Source organism: Spodoptera frugiperda, chromosome 24 (assembly GCF_023101765.2).
Source record: "Spodoptera frugiperda isolate SF20-4 chromosome 24, AGI-APGP_CSIRO_Sfru_2.0, whole genome shotgun sequence".
NCBI classification, from domain to species: Eukaryota; Metazoa; Arthropoda; class Insecta; order Lepidoptera; family Noctuidae; genus Spodoptera; species Spodoptera frugiperda.
This window is the reverse complement of record NC_064235.1, coordinates 6,686,163-6,707,539: the sequence shown is the minus strand read 5'-3', so window position 1 is coordinate 6,707,539 and position 21,377 is coordinate 6,686,163. Positions and strand designations below refer to the sequence as shown.

General features: G+C 39.2%; 1 protein-coding gene across 1 annotated transcript; it reads left to right on the top strand.

Annotated features, from left to right (window-relative positions):
- Positions 1-1,920: 1,920 nt before the first annotated feature.
- LOC118278460 (probable lysine-specific demethylase 4B) lies at positions 1,921-20,575 on the top strand. The gene is made up of 8 exons (XM_050703388.1): positions 1,921-5,120; positions 11,984-12,108; positions 12,912-13,056; positions 14,114-14,215; positions 14,845-14,916; positions 18,491-18,602; positions 19,669-19,746; positions 20,427-20,575. The coding sequence occupies exons 1-7, from the start codon at positions 2,394-2,396 to the stop codon at positions 19,698-19,700; spliced, it is 3,315 nt and encodes a 1,104-aa protein (XP_050559345.1). The 5' UTR covers positions 1,921-2,393; the 3' UTR covers positions 19,701-19,746; positions 20,427-20,575.
- Positions 20,576-21,377: the final 802 nt, after the last annotated feature.

Below are 21,377 nucleotides of genomic sequence, written 5' to 3'. Positions count from 1 at the left end.
AAAAATTATATTCTTATGTTGGTAACAATTTTTTCAATGATTACGTAATCTGATAAAAATGTAAACAAAATAATGTTTTAGCACATTCTGATTAATTTAATTAAAGCTTAACATAATTTAATTGTTTATCTACGTATAAAATGCGATTTTTAGCTATCATGACTTAACATATTTATCGATATTTACTTAATTTTAGTTTCCTTTCATTCACACCACTGTAATTTACAATCGAGGTATTTTTTATATGGTTCATAATTTCATGATTTTAGAGATGTTTGTATTAATGTATTTGCTACCTTTCGTAGATATTGACTATTATCATTATTACGATCACGGTTGAGAGGTCTCTGACCGGCGGTCATTGACGTCACGTGACGTATATGTATTAGCATTACAAAAAATGAATCAGATGATTGTTTTTATGGAATAATATTATTATGATATACGAAAAGTGTATGTGGACTCGATTCTTACGTCAGTAGTAGTTATAATAACATGACTTAAGTTTATTTCAAGGAAAATTAAGCAGAAGGAGTATCTAAAGGACTTCTTTATAAGCTGAGCGATATAACCTTAGCGTTTGTTTAGGGGTAGGCAGAAGTTATGGAACGCCAATAAAATTGTTGCGATTCTTACATACTCTGTAGGCAAGACGTAAAAAAACATCGGTTACTATAAAATTAGATGTCACATGTATAAAGCTTATTCACGGAAGGAATAAGCAGACAAGTTTTAAAAAGGGGGAGGGGTCCTTTCCTATTGCTACCAAAAATAACATCAACTGCCTATAAGTGGCCACTGATAACCAAAGGCTTCTCTTCTCAGTCGGAGAAGGTGAGAAGGTGAGCATTAATCGCCACCCTTGCTGAATGCTGGTTTTCAATATCCGATTGTGTGATTCTGAAGTTACTATGTCCGAACTGGGACTGCTGCCTCTTGCCCAATCCATGTTGGGACTTATAATTGAGAACGCAGTCCCTAAGATCAGTAGGTAATATCATGCATGAAGTTATTAGACCCTTAAGTTAGCTAGGCGGACAATCTCCAAAAATATATTTCAATACTACAAAAAGAACTTAGTATCGCTCTGAAAATTAAGTTAAAACACATAAGGTAGTAAAGTAACAATCTCGACCCGAGAGATTTTCGAAGAAAGTACTATTCCACAACAAACTAGAAATGTCATGTTCACGTTTCAAAGTTTACAAACATAGTCACGTGATGTAAACACTGTCATGCGCTCGCACATGGACTGCGCGCGACGTGACGCGACTCGGCGACGGCGACCGGTCGACAACCACTTTATTTCTTCAAGTTGCCCACATTGCAAAGCCCTTATGTTGATGAAATAGCCAGATTTCTGAGATTTTTACTTCGTTTCCTAACTTCTTTTGAGGCTGTTCGTGTTAGAAACAAAATTGGAGAAAAGGCCCTTTTCATGTGACAATTTGCATATGTATTTAGAATATTTTATAACTGCAATAATATTTAGATACATTTTCTTTGGGATTATCGATGTATAATGTTTTCTTCAACTTTTCAAAAACTTTTCGTTCAAGTTGATAGACAATATTATTTCCGGGGAAAACACGGTAAAAAGCCTAATTCCGCGTCAGCCCTAATTTATTGATCCCTAAAAAGAGCTAGGCAAATATAATCAACATGAGTGCGAGTGAGATAGCAATAAAATGTGAGTGTAGTAGTGATGTGCGTGAATCACCCACCAGCCTACAAAATAAGGTTCACTTCTGTCATGGAAGCACATAAACAAACATCGGCGAAATAAATGTGATAAAAAATGGCGGCTCCGTCAAACGGTAGTGGTAATTTAGTAGAAGAATTTGAAGAATCCTTTCAGGTGAGTCGTATTTATTAAAAACAAATCATATTTTCAACAGATTTTGTGTGTAATTTTGCATTTCATTCATAACCTCAACGAAATAGGTTTATTCACAAACGTCAAACTACGATAGTACGATACTTGTGTACCAACCTAGCAAATCTAATCTAATCGTGGCCGGTGTTCCCATTGGTTGAAGCTTCGTATGCTGAATAAAATCGGCAGTCGAAGAAAGTCGAACAATATTCGTGTGTACGTGACAAAAACCACCATACGAAGCTTCTACTAGTCCGCGACTGTCGTGAAGGGATTTTGTTGCAAGCGCATCTCGATCGTGTCGGCCATTTTACTGATAATGTTTTCACATCGTTACGAGAGGTCTATCGCGTGTTTATTAATTGAATTAGTGAACTGAGAACTGTAAGACATTATGTTATATCGAGTTGTTAATCAATAAAAACGTGGATATTTAGTGAACTATGGTGTAATAGTGACTGAAGTGTGATGAAACTAACTTGATTGATTTTTGGTGTTTGTGATAATAAAAACGACAATGTCGGTGGCTGGTGATGATGTTGGTGTGTCTTCGAACGGGATGGCTATACAAGTATTCCGCCCTACATGGGAGGAATTCAAAGATTTCAACAAGTACATCCAGTACATGGAATCGAAGGGTGCTCACAAGGCAGGGCTTGCAAAGGTGATTCCTCCGCCTGAGTGGGTGCCTCGGAAGTCTGGGTACGACCTAGAGCAGCTGAACGTGACGATCCCGTCGCCTATATGCCAGGTAGTGACTGGCAAGCAAGGTTTGTTCCAACAAATTAATATCCAGAAAAAGGCCATGACTGTGAAGCAATTCGCTGTCATGGCGAACTCTGCGAAGTACTGCACGCCTCGTCACACCGGCTATGACGACTTAGAGAGGAAATATTGGAAGAACGTTACTTATGTGGCTCCTATATACGGAGCTGATGTGAACGGGAGTATCACAGACCCTGACGTCAAGGAGTGGAACATCAACAGCCTAGGCACAATCCTAGACTTTGTAAACTCAGACTATGGCATAGAAATCGATGGAGTCAACACCGCTTACCTTTATTTTGGTATGTGGAAGACCACATTTGCGTGGCATACAGAAGATATGGATCTGTATTCTATAAACTATCTCCATTTCGGAGACCCTAAGACATGGTACGCGATCCCTCCGGAACATGGGAAAAGGTTCGAAAGGATCGCTTCCGGTTTCTTCCCGACTTCAGCTAAAACTTGCCAGGCGTTCTTAAGACATAAGATGACGCTGATATCTCCTCAAATCCTAAAGCAATATTCAGTTCCTGTTAATAAAATAACACAAGAAGCCGGCGAGATTATGATTACGTTTCCCTATGGTTACCATGCTGGCTTCAATCATGGTTTCAATTGTGCTGAGTCCACTAACTTTGCTGCCCCACGATGGGTGGAATATGGCAAGCGAGCTACTCAATGTACCTGCAGTAACGATATGGTTAAGATTTCTATGGATACCTTTGTGAAACGATTCCAACCTGACCGTTACGAGTTATGGTTAAAGGGACAGGATATTGGTTGTCACCCAGAACAGCCGGAGAAAATGGTTCCTGCACCTCATCCGTCTGGTCAAGATATTTTATGTAATAAAAATAATACTGAATTGCCAGAATCGTTCATTGAGGCTGAGGAAGAAGGATTGAAGAAAAAGAAGAGACATCCTCTTCATTTGAAGCGAGCAATGGCTAGTAAGAGTATATCAGAAGGTGCCATCGCTGTCTCCATCCTCGGTCATGATGTCATGGATGACGATGAGATGACTATGGCTGAAGGCGACCTAGATATGATGACTTCAATGAAGCGTCCCATAATGCCTCTGCAACCAGATGAAACACAACTTGATGCCCTCGAAGATATTTGGCTAAAAGGAGATGAAATGGAACCCTCAGAAGCACAGCTACCCGATGTTGGCTACATGGATTCTGACAAAGATTCGGACTATGAAGCACCAAAGAATAGAAGGAATTCTAAAACACGGAAAAAGCGTAAAGACAGCCTCAAGAAAGAAGGGAAAGTAAAGAAGGAAGTTAAAGAAGAGGGAGACAGTAAACCGAAAGATGGTGAAGAAGAAAAACAAACAGAGAAAGAAAAGGACTCTACTACTGAAAAGAAGAAGGCGCCTGTACAGAGAAGAGGTAAAAAGGTGAAATCTAAAAAACTGTCTGAGGAACAACTTGAAACTATGGCTGCACTAGTCTCTAATTGGGAATCTCCTCCTCATGTTGAAGAGGAGATCCCAATCTTCAAACCTGCACCGGATACCGTTGATCCTCTCACTACAACCACTAGCGACACAGTTACACCACCATCACAGACGAACTCCACCCCTCCAACCACCGTAGCCACTCCAGTCGCCGTAAAAAAGGAGACCAAGAAACGAAAGTCACCAAAAACTGATGCTGAGAAAGTAGACAAACCTAAGAAAGAGAGGAAGAAGAGAGAGCCAAAACCTAAGAACCCTGACGCTCCTGTGAAGGAGAAGAAGCCACGAAAACCTAGGACACCTAAGAAGATAGCCACTGCTAGTACTTACGAGTACAGCTCTCCAGTCGAGCCTGTGATGTCCAGGCCACATCAGTCCTACAAGCCGGCGACAGTCACGAAGCCAGCCTACCAAATGACGGACATGACAATCCCGTCCCCATCTAAGTCACTATCACCACCAAAACCTGTAACCCCACCTGGCCCAAAACCTGAAAAGTCATATTCAGCCATACTTTTAGACCCCAGTTTACGGGTCCCGAAAGTTGTACCACCTTTAAATAAGAATCCTAGTGCGTTTGAAGGGGAGTTTCATAAGTTTATGACCACGAAGGCCCAATCTCCCCCCCGTCACAGACCGTCCGCACCACGGAGACCAACGCTTAAAGCTTCCCCCCCAAATACTAAAGTAATTGTTGAGAGCGTGGAGTCTCCCCCGGCGCCCCAAAGAGACCATGACTGGGCAATGCCGGTCGGACAGTATAACGACTCAATATTCGTCAACTCTCCTCTAGACTACAGGACGTATACAGGACCTGGTGTGCAAAGGTTACAGCCTCCAGCCGACAGGAGTCAATGGAGACCAGATCTCTACCAGCAGAATCCTATGCCCAACCACCCTATGTCAAATTCCCCTATGCCTAATTCCCCCATGCCTCCAATGTACTCCCAAATGACAAATAATTACTTTAGGAGTCCATACCAGTCACCATGGCAATACGGTTATCAGAAATAAACAGTATTTTTCTAGTTAGGTCTTAGGTAATCCTGTGTCTCAGTTTTGCAATGTTTCGAAGCCCTTAAAAAAGTGTTGATAGGTACTTAAATGGGGCAAAAAAGTTAGGTAAATCCATATTTTGTCTTTTTTTTCCATAGAATCTGCACATGTTATGTGTTGTTAAAGTTACTATGTGTAATTATATGTTTTATCTACACGGTAATGTTATAAAATATATATATTTTCCTAGCCATTCTTCTAAAATTCAATCAAATCGCGTAAAAATGCAGTACTTAATTATTATGTTAGCAGCTTACTCACGTAACTGTTTGATGAGGAACTCGACTCGTGTGTCGCGGAATGCTGCTCATGAATGAGCCTCTAGCGTGGCTAGAAACTAGTCGAGATCCTCGTCAAACAGTTACGTGAGTAAGCCGATAACATAATCATTAATTTCTGCATTTTTAATTTGATTGAATTACAGAAGAATGGCTAGGAAAATATAAATATTTTATAAAGCCGATAACATAATAATTAATTTAGTATGTCTCACGAAAGTTATAATCAAATTAAAATGCAGTAGATTTTTACAATGTAATTATTCAGAGAGCTATAAGGAATATGTATTGAATAGTATATTAAATAAATAGTTGTTAGTGAAGGCAGCAATAAATATGTAATATAAAGTTTCTTAACACTGCAAATTGAGACGTTACTAATTATTTAAGTAAATGACATCGTTAGTTCTAATTTAGGTAAACACGTTTAGGTTACATTACCGCCAATTCATCAGTCAATTAATGGTTACTTACGGAATAGTTTAAGTAATCATTAAATGACTCTGAGTACGGCAGTTCATGTGTTATTAAAAGTAGTAGTTAGACATTTTTCGAAATAATTTCTTCACCCGAAAAACCATTTGTTTGTTATAAAAATATTTTGTATAACAGTATAACATTTGAGCATTTGACTATAATTCTTAAAAGTCCAAAGTTAAGTCAAAATTATTGATTTCAAATAGTCCAGAAAGGCACTTTTGAAAGTCAAATATTATAATACTAATAACGTCTGTCTGTCGGTCAGTCCTCTAGTTGCTCTATTTGCTCGTTCCAAAGTGTAGATTCCTATAGAGAAGAACGAGCAAGAAACTCCACCTCTTAGGACACGATAACCAGTTTTATAACGATGTTTACTTAAATTAGAATTGACTATGTCGTACTATACTAGAATAATTTATTTATCTTATAAATTAAATTCCTTAGAACACTGTAAATTTTCTATTAGCCAGTACGATGACTGATTATAAGCGTTTCATTAAATATTATCACAATGTTTCACTTTTAAGTGTGTATAAATTAAATTTAAATGTAGTAACTAATCATATTATTATTGTCGAAGTTTCGCCCAATCCATTAAGCGCCAATATTGGTTGTAGTAATTATTATGTTAACGGCTTACTCACGTAACTGTTTGATGAGGAACTCGACTAGTTTCAAGCCGTGTTTTTTTATGGGGAAATATCATCCAATGACTTCTCTCGCTTTGAGAGGGAGTGTCAGACTCTTACTGACTAAAAACCACCCCGTTCCTACTCCTGTTTTTCGAGCCGGAGCCCCGGTAAACCCGCTAGGTAGTCCACAGCTTCGGTTCAAGCCATGCTAGAGGGTCATATTTATGAGCAGTATGCCGCGACACACGACGCGTCGTCGTATGTGAGCCTCTAGCATGGCTTGAAACTAGTCAAGTTTCTTCTCAAACAGTTACGTGAGTAAGCCAATAACATAATAATTAATTTAGTATGTCTCACGAAAGTTATATAAAAAAATATTGGCTTTAATAGTTTTGCATTCATTTGAAATTGTGTGTCTCTAGAATCATTAGTGTAAACTGAAATTATTAACCGATTTCAATCCAAAATTGACAAGATTTGTCGTCAGCGGTATTTCCGAAACGATACGACCTTTAAACCTTCAAGAATTAGTCGTATTCCTTTTTAAAAGGCCGGCAACGCCTGTGACTCCTCTGGTGTCCATAGGCAGCGCTGATCGCTTACCATCAGGTGAACCGTCTACTCGTTTGCCCTCTGTTCCATATAAAAAAGATTGATCTTAGTTTTTAACCTTTTGAACGCCAATGGCATGAATAGATGTCATGCGCAAGCGTGCCCTGTGCGCCACCGACATCTATAGATGCCAAGAAACAGATCACAGAGAAAAACAAAATAAACACATTCGATAACATTTTGGAATCCCTAATATTTTCAGGGTTATTTCGTTGAATTTGTGGCTTGGCGTTGAGGGCACAGCGAAGCGTTTATGCTCTGGCGGTCAAAAGGTTAACGAAATCACCCATTTTTTGGTTAAATCGGTTATTCATTTCGTACCTATCTTACGTGATTTTAGTATAATTATGTAATTGGAAGTTAAATTGGAAGTCAAGTTACTAAAAATGTGGAATTATATTTTAGCTGTTTTTACCCGACTGCGCCGAAAGGAGGGTTTTGTTTTGTCTTTCTCGGGTGTCCATTTGATGTGTATGTAGTACCTTTAGTTGTGTACTTGGCTAGTTATACGTCGAAGATGTAAGATTTTTATTTTATTTTAATACAGGATTATTATATTATACAAAAGTATAAAAAAGAAATTAAGAGGTTATAGTTACTTAACCAATTTCAATACGAAATTAAATTAAAAAGATATTATTAAATGTCAAAAATCGACATTATAGATTGGAGATAATTACCGCGGGTACAGTGTTAGACAGGTGCGCTTGTCCATTTTAAAATTTTATTGCTTAAACCCTGCAAAAACATAAAGTCATTCCTCATAAATGTATCATCTAATAGAAAAGCGATAACGTCGCAGCTTAGTGACGTAACACGTGTAATCCCTTAGTCAGTGGTGCGTTTCATGTTGTTCGGCTACTAACCCCACTTCATTCGTGAAATCAAAGTCAATGGGCGGGGCTACAGAGCGTTCAAGTGCTAGTAAATATTATCTTAGTAGTGGTCAGGCGCATGTGGCAACCATTGTACCAATGGTACTTGAATGGAAAAAATCAAAGTACCTCTTTGACGTATAACTCGCCTTTTCAGCTTTATTCTAGACCTAATTACCTAGTTTTAATTTTAAAATATAAGACATTTTTTTTACAATTGACAGAATTAGAAGGGAAGTGAAAAATGTTTATTTAAAAGTTACTTTAAGATGGCGCAAAGCGATTCTGTAACATTCATTCTATGATGAAAATATATTATTTTAAATCAATCTTTGTTTTCTTCAATCATATAACTTTAATCTCTATCATTAAAAAAGAAGTCAAAATTATTTATTTCAAATAGATGAAGGCACTTTTGAACGTCAAAGCAAATATAATAATATTAATAACGTCTGTCTGTCGGTCAGTTCACTAGTTGCTCTATTTGCTCGTTCCAAAGGAGAAGAACGAGCAAGAAACTCCATAAGTTACTCTTTTCCAATCAGGTTCACAATACAATAATTCATGGTTACATTTTTTCGATTGCTTTTAAATGTGAGAACAATGTAACACTAATATTCAGTCAAAGTTATAGAAAAAGAACTTGAGACGGGATATTTATCATGTTTATTTATGTGTATGAGTTTCCGATATTTCGGCACTTCTTTTTTACAACATTACCCCACACTAGGATCTTCTCCTGTATCGTGGGTGTGTTTACAAACATACAAGTTCACATACACAGACGCCCAGATCCGAAGCAAAAATTTGTGGATCACACAAAGTGCGCGGCAGCTATTTACAAGCGCCATGATCCTTTGATTCCTTGATCCATGATTGGTTAGTTCATTCGCGCTGCCAATCAGAGCGCCGAACGCGATCTTGTTTCAATTTCGTTCAACGCAAATGGCAAAGCAAACTCGTACTAAGCTAAGGGTGCCTACAGTTTGTCTTCCATATATAAAAGTGAGAAACAAGCTAACGGAACCTTTTTGGCAGTGTTAAAATATACTCTGGGAGTTGAGTATTAGGAATATTTTTGAGCAAGAGTAGGTTTGGAGCAAGCAAGCAGTAGGTTTGGAATTGAACGAGTTATCATACGTTTTCATAGGTGAACACAGCCGTTACGGAGTTGAGGACATCTCAACTAATATCAACACCGCTCCAACCCAATTTGAACATTAAATCTTATGTCTATGATATATTTCGTAATGTCAATACAGAAACATCGCAAGCGTACCACCCGCTCATTGGCAGCGCGCTTACAACCCTTTTGTATCGTTGTCAAAGTAAAAACGCTGTGCCGGAGCCGTGCCATTCATGTGTGCGATGATATCCAAGTAATGACATCCATTGTTCGCTGTAGACTTAAATGATAACATATAATTTAAAACAAAATAAGTTCTTTCTATAAAAAATGATGATGAGCAGTATTTGTTTTCTTTTTATTTTGACGCATAGCATGTGACAGTCCACTGCTGGACTATGAGCCTCCTCTACATAAGAGGGGTTTGCCATAATCTCCGCAGGCAGGCGGGTTGAAGATCGCAGTATAAAAGGTTCAGGTTTATCAGAGAGCGCTGCTGCCCGGTCTCTGTCTAATGTGTAGCGCCTTAGGGTGTTTTTCCACCAGAGATGTGCTATGCTACGTTGCTGTGAATGCGTTTGGCTTCCACCAATCATATTCATTGGTACACATTACTTAGCACGGGAGAGAAAACTGACTCAGTTAAGCTGTTCTTTTTTTTATAGAAAAATGCGTGCTATGGATAGCTTCCCTGTTACCGATACATCGCATACTCTAGCTGCGCATCTTCCTCGCACAGCTACGCAACTTAGTATCAGTGGAACGGTCACATAGCTTAGCTATTACATCTTCGTAGCATAGCTAGGAAAAGCACTGGATATTAGTTGCACCTTTACATTTCATGAAACAGAGCACACTAGGATCGTCTCCTGTGTCGTGGATGCGTTTACAAACATACAAAGTCACATTCACATCACACACAGACGGCCCGGAACAGTTTTGGTGAATCACACAAATATCCGGTCGCTCGGCCACTGTACCAACCATGCAGACAAATTACATTATGGGATGACATGACACTCATAACATAATACTTCTTTCTTATGTTTGAACTCTCGTGAGGTATACGAATAACGAATGGAGTTTCTTGCTCGTTCTTCTCCATTCGAAGCTTCACTTTGGTACGAGCGCCTAGCTTCACTGACAGACAGGCTGACAGAATACTATTATTTATTTCTTTCTTCGTTAATGTTTCAAAAGTATCTAAGTAAATAGTTTAATTGGAATAAATGATTTGACTTTGACTTTGATATTATAAATTATGTTGAGCAGATGAGCAGCATTGTGTAAAATACTCCTAACGTTGCTATGAGCTCTTAACGTAGCTCAAAACTAGTCAAGTTACCTCGTCATACAGTTACCTATGTGGACATTCTACCTGACTGTAGGATCGGTATAGTTTTTTTATAGAACTAGCTTTCCGCCCGCGGCTTCGCCCACGTGTAATTCGGTTATATATAGCGTTTTTTAATGATCTCGACAGGGCTTTTTCTTCCACAGGCTGAAATCTTGTTACAACTGGAATTAAATATAGCCTGTGTTACTCAGGGATGATGTAGCTTTCTAATGGTGAATGTTTGAAATCGATTCAGTAGTTTCGGAGTTTATCGATTACATGTGTAAACAAATGGGAAATCATCAAATGACCTCTCCCGCTCTGGGTGGAACGGAAGGGAGTGTCAGACTTTTACTGACTAAAACCCACCTCGTTCCTTCAGTTGCCCTTTGCGTTCCGGGGCCACGGTATCTCGTTAGAACTTTCCCGCAGCCCCGGCTCAGTTTATCCCGTTTCCCCCCTTGGGGGTGACATTTCAAAAATCCCTTCTTAGTGCTCACTTATGTTACTAAAGGAACCTCTGTTCAAAATCTCAGACTCCTATACCGAGCGGTATCGGCTGTGCGTTAATAAATCAGTCACCCAATCGCACCCCTAAATCACGATTGGAGGGTAGTTTGAAAAAACTTATAATGTCAAACATATTTACTTGCCTATGTACGTGTTCATGCCAAGTTTCAAGTTTATAAACCCAAGGAATAAGATTTTTCATAGAAACGTTTTTACCCCTTTTCCCCCCTTGGGGGTTGAATTTCCAAAAATCCTTTCTTAGTGCTCCCCTACATATCCCAAGGAACCTACATTCCAAATTTCAGCTGTCTACGACCAGTAGTTTCGACTGTGCGTTGTCTGTCAGTCAGTCACTCAGTAACGGAAGAGTTTTATATATATAGATTTGAAGCTCTCATCTGATGGTAAGCAATCTTCACAGCTTAAGGACACTCGCGCAACACCAGAGCTGACACGAGTGCGTTGCCGGCCTCTTAAAAAGAGTACTGTTTTCTTCGAAAGTTTAAAGAACGGTTTTTGATGGGAGGTTATCATTAAATAACTTCTGCCGTCTTGGGCGAGGCGAGAAGGAGTGTCAGACTTTTACTGACGTTCCTACTCTTAATTCCGGAACCCCGGCAAACGCCTAGCTCATCCACAGCTCCGGGTCGAAAGGACTTAACTTTATTTTACTACTTAATAGGATGGCGTTTGGCCATCATCTCGCCTGGTGGTAAGCGATGATGTGGCCGACGATGGAGCACGTCTGCCCATAAGCAACCTATTCACTCGGGCTTTAAAGACACCCAGGTTATACCCATCAGGAAACACAGACTCCGGCAAGGAGTTCCACTCCCTAGCAGTTTGCACAAGGAAGCTTGAAGCGAAGCGCTTCGTGCGAGTGCGTGGGATATCTACCATGAAACGGTGGCGCTTCGTCGATTGTTTAATGTTTCAGCAAAAGGTGTGATCATCATGTTTATATTGCAGGCATGCCTGAATGTCCTGACGAAGCAGGAGGCGTCTCCGTGCGTGGAGAAGGAGGAGGTGAAGGTGGAAGTCGAGAGGTTCATCGACCTGGCCAGGCAGATGGAGGCTTTCTTCCTGCAGAAGAGGTTTGTTCTGCATTTTTTTTAAATCGTTGCCCCAATAGCATTTTCTCCTGTGTCATGGGTGCGTTTACAAACATACAAGTTCACATACACATGACACCCAGACCCGAAACGACAATTTGTGGATCACACAAAGAGTTGCGCCGTGCGGCAATCGAACCCGCTACACGTTGCACGGCAGCTAGTTCCCCAGCCATCGCGCCAACGAGCAGTCGAGTCAATTTAGCAACCGACTTAAAAGAAGGAGATTGTTAGTTTGACTTGTATGTATTATGTAGGGTGACTGGTAATTATTGAACGATATTTAAACACGTTATTGTACTCGTGATTACAAACAATTTTTTTTTGTATTTTTATCACAATAACAAAACAACTAAATTTCGCGCGCGCGTGCTTTCGTATGATCAGCTGTTAGCAGCGAGGCGCCCGCGTTATCGGAAGACTAGTAAATATTTTGGAACTTTACGCGCGCGTGCTAATGAAATTTTGTTGTTTTGATTGAAAACTAATGAGTATACAAAAAAAAATTCTTCGGGAAAGTTGTTTGTAATCATGAGTAGAATCACGTGTTTAAATATCGTTTACTAATTACCAGTCACCCTTTATGTAGGTTTATCTCGCGATCAGCTGAACCAATTTTGATGCGGTTTTGGAACACTTTTTGGAACTATTTCCAACAATCCAAGCTAGACAAGCAGGTCGGAGATAAACGAACACATCGTCACTTAGTCGGGTATCTGACACCCTTAGAAGAGTAGCGGTGGTGATAAATGTATTCCTCTTAAAAATATGTATGTATGTTTCAGGTTCCTCCTTTCAGCGATGAGACCAGAGTTACTGGTGAAAGAAGATAACAATGAACTTAAATGTGAACTGCAGAGGAAAGAGGAACTCCTGAGGAGACATTATGATAAGATCAGTCAGTGGCAGAACTTGTTAGCTGATCTCCAGGTTTGTATTGAGTCATCTATACTATACTAATACTATAAAGCTGAAGAGTTTGTTTGTTTGATTGTTTGTTTGTTTGAACGCGCTAAACTCCGGAACTACTGGTCCGAATTGAATAATTCATTTTGTGTTGGATAGTGCATTTATCGAGGAAGGCTATAGGCTATAAAACATCACGCTATGACCAATATATGCCGAGCAGAGCGGGTGAAACCGCGCGGAAGTAGCTGGTCATTAATATGTCGGCGGTATTTCCGAACCGATACGACCTTCAAACCTTTAAGAAAAAGCATGCTCCTTTTTAAAAGGCTGGCAACGAACCTGTGACTCCTCTGGTGTTAGGTGTCCATTGCCGTCGCTGATCGCTTACCATCAGGCGACCCGTTTGCCAGCGATTTCATAAAAAAAACATGTAATCAGACACGGACTGTCTATTGCCGTCCACAGTCCTTCCCTAATGACTACGCATTGAGAGATTTTTTTATGGTATAAGCCAGTAAACGAGCAGACGGATCACCTGATGGTAAGCAATCGCCGCCGCCTATGGACACTTAAAATACTAGAGGCGTTACAAGTGCGTTTTTAGGAATTTAAGGGTTGTTTGTAATCGGGCCTCCGCCTTAGGCTTTAGGCTAAAGACATTCTGTCACCTGCATTAAATTTACCGAGGGAACGTAGAAACAAACTATCGTTTTCTTAAACATAAGATACGTATTTTTTCTTGGCATTCATTTTCTTATGGAAACAAATACTTTCGATTTTGTAAAAAAATGATAGGGACAGAACTAGATTTGAGAGCGTCTTAAAATTGAGTACCGTTTGAGTATTCGGACATAAGACACTGGTTCTTCGTGAATTAATCAAGTATTGTCTTTATTAGTCAGGTGATCAATAGAGGCCAAGAAGTCTGGGGTTTAATTACTATTATTAAATTTTCATCAGTAACATTGACGTTAAAAATGTTTTCCTGCCACTTAGACGCTTGAATTCGAACCTGAGACCATTTGCTGTAATTTAAAACCCTAAGAGGACAATTTTTAAATAAATGTTTTTTACACAGGGCCACACAGTGTACAACAAGTGCCAGCAGCAGACTGCGCAGGCGCCGCCCGCCGTGCAACAAGCGCCCGCGCCGCAACACGTCGTGCAACAGAGCGTACAGGTACGTTACATGTTGCGTTACATGTTACACGTTCAATTTCAAATTTAATAATTTAAATCGTTTATTGCATTCCTTAATGTTATAAAGGCAGCGCACGCTGCTCATGATGAAGAGTCCCTTTGTGATACAAACTAGTAGTGCTTTTCTCTATTAATTTACTGTAATTTGTTTTTATGGTATAAGCAAGAAATCGCCGCCGCCCTTGGACACCTGGAACACTAGAGGAGTTACAAGTGCGTTGCGGGCCTTTAAGGGGTTAGGAATTAAAGGGTTTTTTTATGGAACACGTCGGTAAAAGAGCTGACGAATCACCTGATGGTAAGCAAAAGCCGCCGCCCGTGGACACTCGAAACACTAGAGGCGTACATGCGTCGCCGGCCATTTGGGTGTTAGGAATTTAAGGGTTGTTGGGGATTCGGAAGATTGGGAAGGGCGATAATTGGGGCTCCGGTAACCTCACTCACACAACAAAACACAACGCAAGCGTTGTTTCACGTCGGTTTTCTGCTCGGCCGTGGTATCACTCCGGTCGAGCCGGCCCAGCAGTGCCGAAGCATGGCTCTCTCACACTAGATCTTTGAATGATTATCTTGTTTTTCTACTTATCCTCCTTTAATTAATTATTCCAGGCGCAACAAATGGCCGCAGCGGCCGCGCAACAAGCCGTGCTACAGCAACAGGCGGCGTTACAGCAACAACAGGTACCCCGCCCCCCGCACCCGCCCGCGTACCCCGCGAACGTGCAACGTCGGTAGCGACTGTAACATTGCTTCGAACAACGATCTGATATTTTGTTACACGGTGTAACAAGCAATGAATTATCTTTTTGAAAGTTGGTACATACATACATATCGTCACGCCTTTAATCCCTGAAGGGGTAGGCAGAGGTGCACATTATGGCACGTAATGCCGCTGTGTACACCCACTTTTCACAATTTATGTTGTAAGTCCCATGTAATAGGTGGTGAGCCTATTACCATATACCGGGCACATTTCCAGACCTATGATGCTACCAATGAGAAATATTTGGAAAACCAAACAAAGCCCAGTAGTATTTCGCCCGACCCGGGAATCGAACCCGAGTCCCCTTGCCCGGCAGTCACACTTGCAACCACTCGGCCAACGAGGCAGTCAGTAAAAGTTGGTTTAAAACTTAAAACAATCCACTGCTGTACTATGAGCCTCCTCTACATAAGTGGGGTTTGACATAATCTCCGCAGGCAGGCGGGTTAGAGATCGCAGTGTAAAAGGTTCAGGTTTATCAGAGAACGCTGCTGCACGGTCTCTGTCTAATGTTTAGTCACTTTGTCGGGTATATGACACCCGCGGGAAGAGTAGGGGTGGTGATAAATGTATTCCACCAAAAATCAACTCTATTTTTTGATCACCATTAAGACTGATTTTCTTTTAAATTTCAAAAGGTAGTTTTGTGAAGTAAGATTTTTCAAATTTGCCCAATGTAAAGTGAACCTTAATTGCATGGCGTTAAAGTTTATACTTGTTAATCTTATTCGTAATATTTTGGTTTGATTTCGTAAGATGATTATTTTATAAGTTTATTTTTAGTGATTTAATCATTCGGTGATTGGCGATTATGATAATTGTGAAACTATTTTTATAATTCATATTCATACACAAAAATCAACTCTATTTTTTGATACATTAAGCTGATTTTTGTGAGACAAAAATTTTGTGAAGATTTTTCAAATTTACCCAATGTAAAGTGAACCTTAATTGCATGGCGTTAAAGTTTATAGCTGTTAATCTTATTCGTAATATTTTGGTTTGAACATTTATGTAAGATGATTATTTTATAAGTTTATTTTTAGTTTTATTACAGTATTAGACAAAATCTCAATAATTATTAATATTTTCTCATAATCACCACATTATCGTGCGCTAGACGCGGCGACTCTGTACCAAAGCGCGACGTCGCTCTGCACACGCTGCTCATAATGAAGAGTCCCTCTGTGACTCGAAACTATTTGAGCTTTTTAGATTTTATTCCGCTTGTAGATGTATTTTCAGCATGCGGTGTGCACATTCTGAAAAATGTGCATCTATAAGCGGAATTAAAACTAAAGATTTATTAAATTTATTGTGAGCCCTACGATGTACTAGTACGGTATTTTGTCTAATACTGTAAAACCTAGTTTTATTCGTAATCATTAATTTTAGTATTTAATAATAGGGATGATGACGGGGTATGAAAATTAAAAATCCGTAACCAACATAAATTATTTAAGTCCGTCGGTTAGGTGATGAAAAAATATTAGACATGTATTTTTTTATTTTGTCATATAAGATAACAATACTTAGATAAAACGAATCAAAGTTTAGGAGTGGGACCAAATACGTCATTTCTACGTATAAAATGTACCTAGAAGTGATGTCACGCGATATTTCAAATCAATATATCTTTGAAAGTATTTGTTTCTGTAAGAAAATAAAAAATACGTGTGTAATATTTTAAAATAATCTACAAGACGGACATTAAAATAAAAAGTCATCTACCCTATTACAATTTTCTTTTGTTCAATAAGTAGATAGACGCAAGTTTAACATTTATTTAAAAAATATATAATTTTGATTTCCTCCATTATTTTTTGTTTCATTTATTTTTTTACCTGACCACACCGCTTTAGAATTTTTGATCTGGCCACACATGCAAGGTATGTAGTTTTTTTTTTATCAGCATTTTTTTGCTTTTGCACTATGTATAGTGACTCCACATATTTGTAAGAAGTAAAAACATATTATAGCACTACAAAAATAAATATATGAAGCACGACTGGGTATATAAAAATGTTATCTTAATTTATCATGAAATCAGTGATGACATCTATCGTCACATAATAAGAGATATCAAGCAACTGAACCAACAGATGGCGCATTTAGCAAATTTAATATTATCCATACAACATTTCTTCAACTGCCCGTGATAGTCCACTGTTAAACTAAGGGCGTCAAAAGGTTCAGGTTTATTAAAGCAAATGTGTATGTTACTCATTTATATAAGCCCTTGTTTTAGCTTGAAATTAGTTTAGCACCGTCCTAAAATTAGTTACATAGGTAAACTGTTACTGGCAAATGTGTAGTTCTAGCCTCTTATGAAATGAGCTGCGCACTACCTGGTGGGTTACCATCAGTTCTTATGTTTTTATTTTGGCTAAAAAGCTTAGGATACGGGGTAGTTAAAACTACGGAAGGTCTCCATGTAATTGACGTTAGCACATTAATAAAGTCTTTATGAATGACTTCGTTTAACTCCAGTCTTAGCCCGGCCCTTAGAAAAAGGTTTTTAAAATATCAATGAAAAAGGGAGCAGTGAGTAATCTCCTTGTAGGAGCTCGTAGCCGCGCTACGCACGTACCGGGAAATTCTATGGGGAATGTAGTATGTGGAAGAAAACACCGATATCTGTGTACAAGCAGCTTTATTAAACTGAAGTAAATGTAACATGTAGATACTTATATTTACGTAAGACAATGTGATTGCGGGCGTCAGCATAAAATAGTCGAACATGCTCGATACACCCCGATTCCCAATTCCAATCTTCAATTCCTCAAATGGCTGGCAACTAGTGTCCGACCGAAAGGTCTATTTTTAACTCCGAAGCCGATTAATCGGCAATCGCCACAACATTCGGCCGAAACCGAAGCCGAACGCTTATAATCTCTCAGTAATTAATTTTGTTCAATACTGTCTACAAGCTACAATTAATATGAAAATGATTTCAAACTTAAATATTGAAGGTTTATATTGACAGTCTCATATAGAAATTGATTTAAAAAAGATAATTATAAAAGTTTGTTATTTATTTGTTAAAAAAAATAATTTCTTTACTAAGTAATATACAAATACTCCCCGCGGCCTCTGCTAACACGACCAGTGCGTCGCTCTCTCACTCAGTCTTTTGCAACAGTTCGTTCAATCTCAACGCTTGCTTGGACCTTTATGGATTTTTTGGTCGATGCCAAAGCCGAAGATTCGGTCGCACACTACTGGCAACACACTTGTAACTCCTTAACGCTTGAATACTCAAACGCTACTCAATTTTAAATTGTACTTAAATATTGTACTATCTCTGTCATTTTATAAAGAATTTAAAGTGACAGAATTACATTTGAGAGCGTCTTAAAATTGAGTAGCGTTTGAGTTTTCGGGCATAAGTGTTTCAAATATCCATGGGCCGGCTGCGTCTAGTTATCAGGTGATCCGAACTGTTCAGCTCATTTGCCAACCATCATATTCCATAAATAAAATCCCTGACAGATGCAGAACAGCCTGGCTCAAGGCATGTTCCTGGCTGGCGGACGAGGAGCCTACGCCGCCACCCCACTCCAGGGTCCGCTGGCGTATCTTGAGAAGACGGCTACCAATATAGGTAGGTATTGTATCCGAACTTGAGACGGGATATTTTACCATGTTTATGTGTCTATGAGTTACCGATATTTCAGCATTGTTGCAAGCGCGATGGATATTTATCGGAAACTCATAGATATAAAAAAGGTATTGTATTGTATCCTGCTAATGTTAAAAATGTTAAATTTTGTGAGGTTGTTTGTATGTTTGTTGCTGTTTCACGATAAAACTACTGGAAGGATTTTCAAAGTCAAAATTAGTTCAAATAGATAGTCAGTCGTTTTTGAGCGTCAAAGCAAATAATAAAATATTAAAAATGTCTGTCTGTCGGTCAGTCCTCTAGTTGTTCTATTTGCTCGTTCCAAAGTGTAGATTCCTATGGAGAAGAACGAGCAAGAAACTCCATAGGTTACTCTTTTCCAATCAGATTCACAATACAATACTTGGTTACATTGTTTCGTTGTTGGTTATGTTGAAATATGACACAGAGGTAAATTATTGTCTGAAATAACGTGTACAAAGTCGGTGGCAGAACCTAGTAAGTGCATATAGCCTTGACCTGACTTCTTCTCATGTTAGAAGAGAACATGTAGATAGGATGGATGAAAGCAGATTTACGAAAGAAGTATACCGAGCTAATATGAATGGGACCGTCGATAGAAAGCATCCTAGACGGAGATATTGGCGATATACTAAAGAAGGACCAAGTTAAAAGTACCTGTATGTGTATAATGTAATGTTAACTGTTCTAAACAGCTTGTATAATAGCTCACACATAGGACCCACTTCGATTTGAGTCAAATTTCTGTGGTGCTTGGCGACTGCGCTTCTCCCAGTTGTGCAGTCTCTTTTGTGCTTTCAGGTATAAGTCATTCTGTCTCCTGCATTAAATTCACCGAGGCATGTGGAAACTATCGTTTTCCATTTCTTCTCCTCTTATAATATCTTCAGTGTTCCGGTGTTTTCATGGTACCTGCTGTAGATCCTACCTTACAGGAGATGTGGCGGGCTTGTCCCATAAAAAACTGTTTCAAAAGTCAGTATTACTGAGACATTTAATATGCATAATTCTGTTTATCCCTTTACAGACATGGTGGGTCTGGGCGATGGAAGAAGGTGACGCGGCCGCGGGAGGGGCAGGGGCAGAGGCCGCGGCAGAGGCCGAGGTAACTACCATACTCAATGATACATGATATTTATTTCTGTAAATAGGTTATAAAATAACACTTTTACACGTCAATATTTTAAATAGCTAGATGACGCCGGCATTTCCTATCCGACTACTCTGAGAAGAAATGCCGAAACAAACTCAGAGGTCATAGTCTCTACTCTACTTCCTATTTAAGAGTAAGAGGTTTTTATTCTAGGTATTTGTGCCAGGCATTATGCATGAAACTCTTGACAATTCGAAGTTCAAGAGAGACAGAAAGATCTCAGAGCGTCAGATGTTAGTATCGACATTTTTAGATAAATTTAAATTTTAGACCATTTACTATATTTTTTATGGTATAAACGAGCAGACTGCTCACTTGACTGCACGGTTGACGTGGTGGCTGGGCAACTGGCTGCCGTTCAACGTGTAGCGGGTTCGATTCCCGCACGGGGCAGCTCGTTGTGTGTTCCACAAATTGTTGTTTCGGGTCTGGGTGTCATGTGTATGTGAACTTGTATGTTTGTAAACGCACCCACGATACAGGAGAAAATTCTAGTGTGGGGCAACGTTTTTTAAAACTCCGAAGACAATGATGTTTCGAAAATTTGGTAATTCGAAATAATTTAAGAGCTCCTTCAATTTCGAATTAACGACAGTCTACTGTACTTAAAATTTCATCTATTTTAATCACAGGTCGTGGTGCATCCCCTGAGTATGGTGGCAGCATGACTCCTCCATAGCGCGCCCCCTCCCGGCGGCGTCCGAGATCGCGCCGGACACACAAACATACACATATACAGACATACAAGGTGTTTTATACTGTTTAACGCCATCTATCTTGGTATATGGAAAGTATAGTTTCAAGAATTAAGTAATAGATGGCGCGCAACACAGTTTTGAGAGGACGCTTCTAGTATTTTTGTTTTATGTGTTAATTTTTCTTGATTTTTAGTTATTTTAATATTTTGTAAGTAATTGCAAACATTAATTAGATGGACTAATTTGTTTTTTATTAAATATACCCCTATTTTTCATATGATAAAACACCTTGTATGATGTTCACATATTTAGCACAATATAATCAAATAAAACATATTTTTAAATTTCAAATTACATAGGGAAGATGACTATAATCATTTCTAAGTCCATCTAGCGTTTATAATGATAAAAAACTTGATTTTTTTTACTGAAAAATATTGGACACGCCATTTTTCAAAGCTTAAAGTCAAGTCAAGTTTCAATTGAATTTTTAAGTATATCAAATTTTATGGTATAAGCCAGTAAACGAGCAGACGTATCACCTGATCGTAAGCAATCGCCGCCGCCCATGGACACTTGAAACACCAGAGGCGTTACAAGTGCGTTGCCGATCTTTTGGGGGTTAGGAATTTAAGGGTTGTTGGGGAATTAGGATTAGGAAGATTGGGTAATTGAGCCTCTGGTAATCTTATTCACATAACGAAACAAAACGCTTCGGTTGTTTCACGTCGGTGTACTGTGAGGCCGTGGTATCACTCCGGTCGAGCCGGCCCAGCAGTACCGAAGCATGACTCTCCCACACTTGAAATAGTCTGACGCTGACGGCCTAAAATAGTCATCTTCCCTATATTATGTATATCACCATGATTCCAAGACCAACCATGG

Coding starts and splice junctions, on each gene's coding strand:
- LOC118278460 (XM_050703388.1), top strand. CDS start 2,394: ATGTCGGTGGCTGGTGATGATGTTGGTGTGTCTTCGAACGGGATGGCT. Junction 12,109..12,911: donor GCTTTCTTCCTGCAGAAGAG/GTTTGTTCTGCA, acceptor TGTATGTTTCAG/GTTCCTCCTTTCAGCGATGA. Junction 14,216..14,844: donor TCGTGCAACAGAGCGTACAG/GTACGTTACATG, acceptor TAATTATTCCAG/GCGCAACAAATGGCCGCAGC.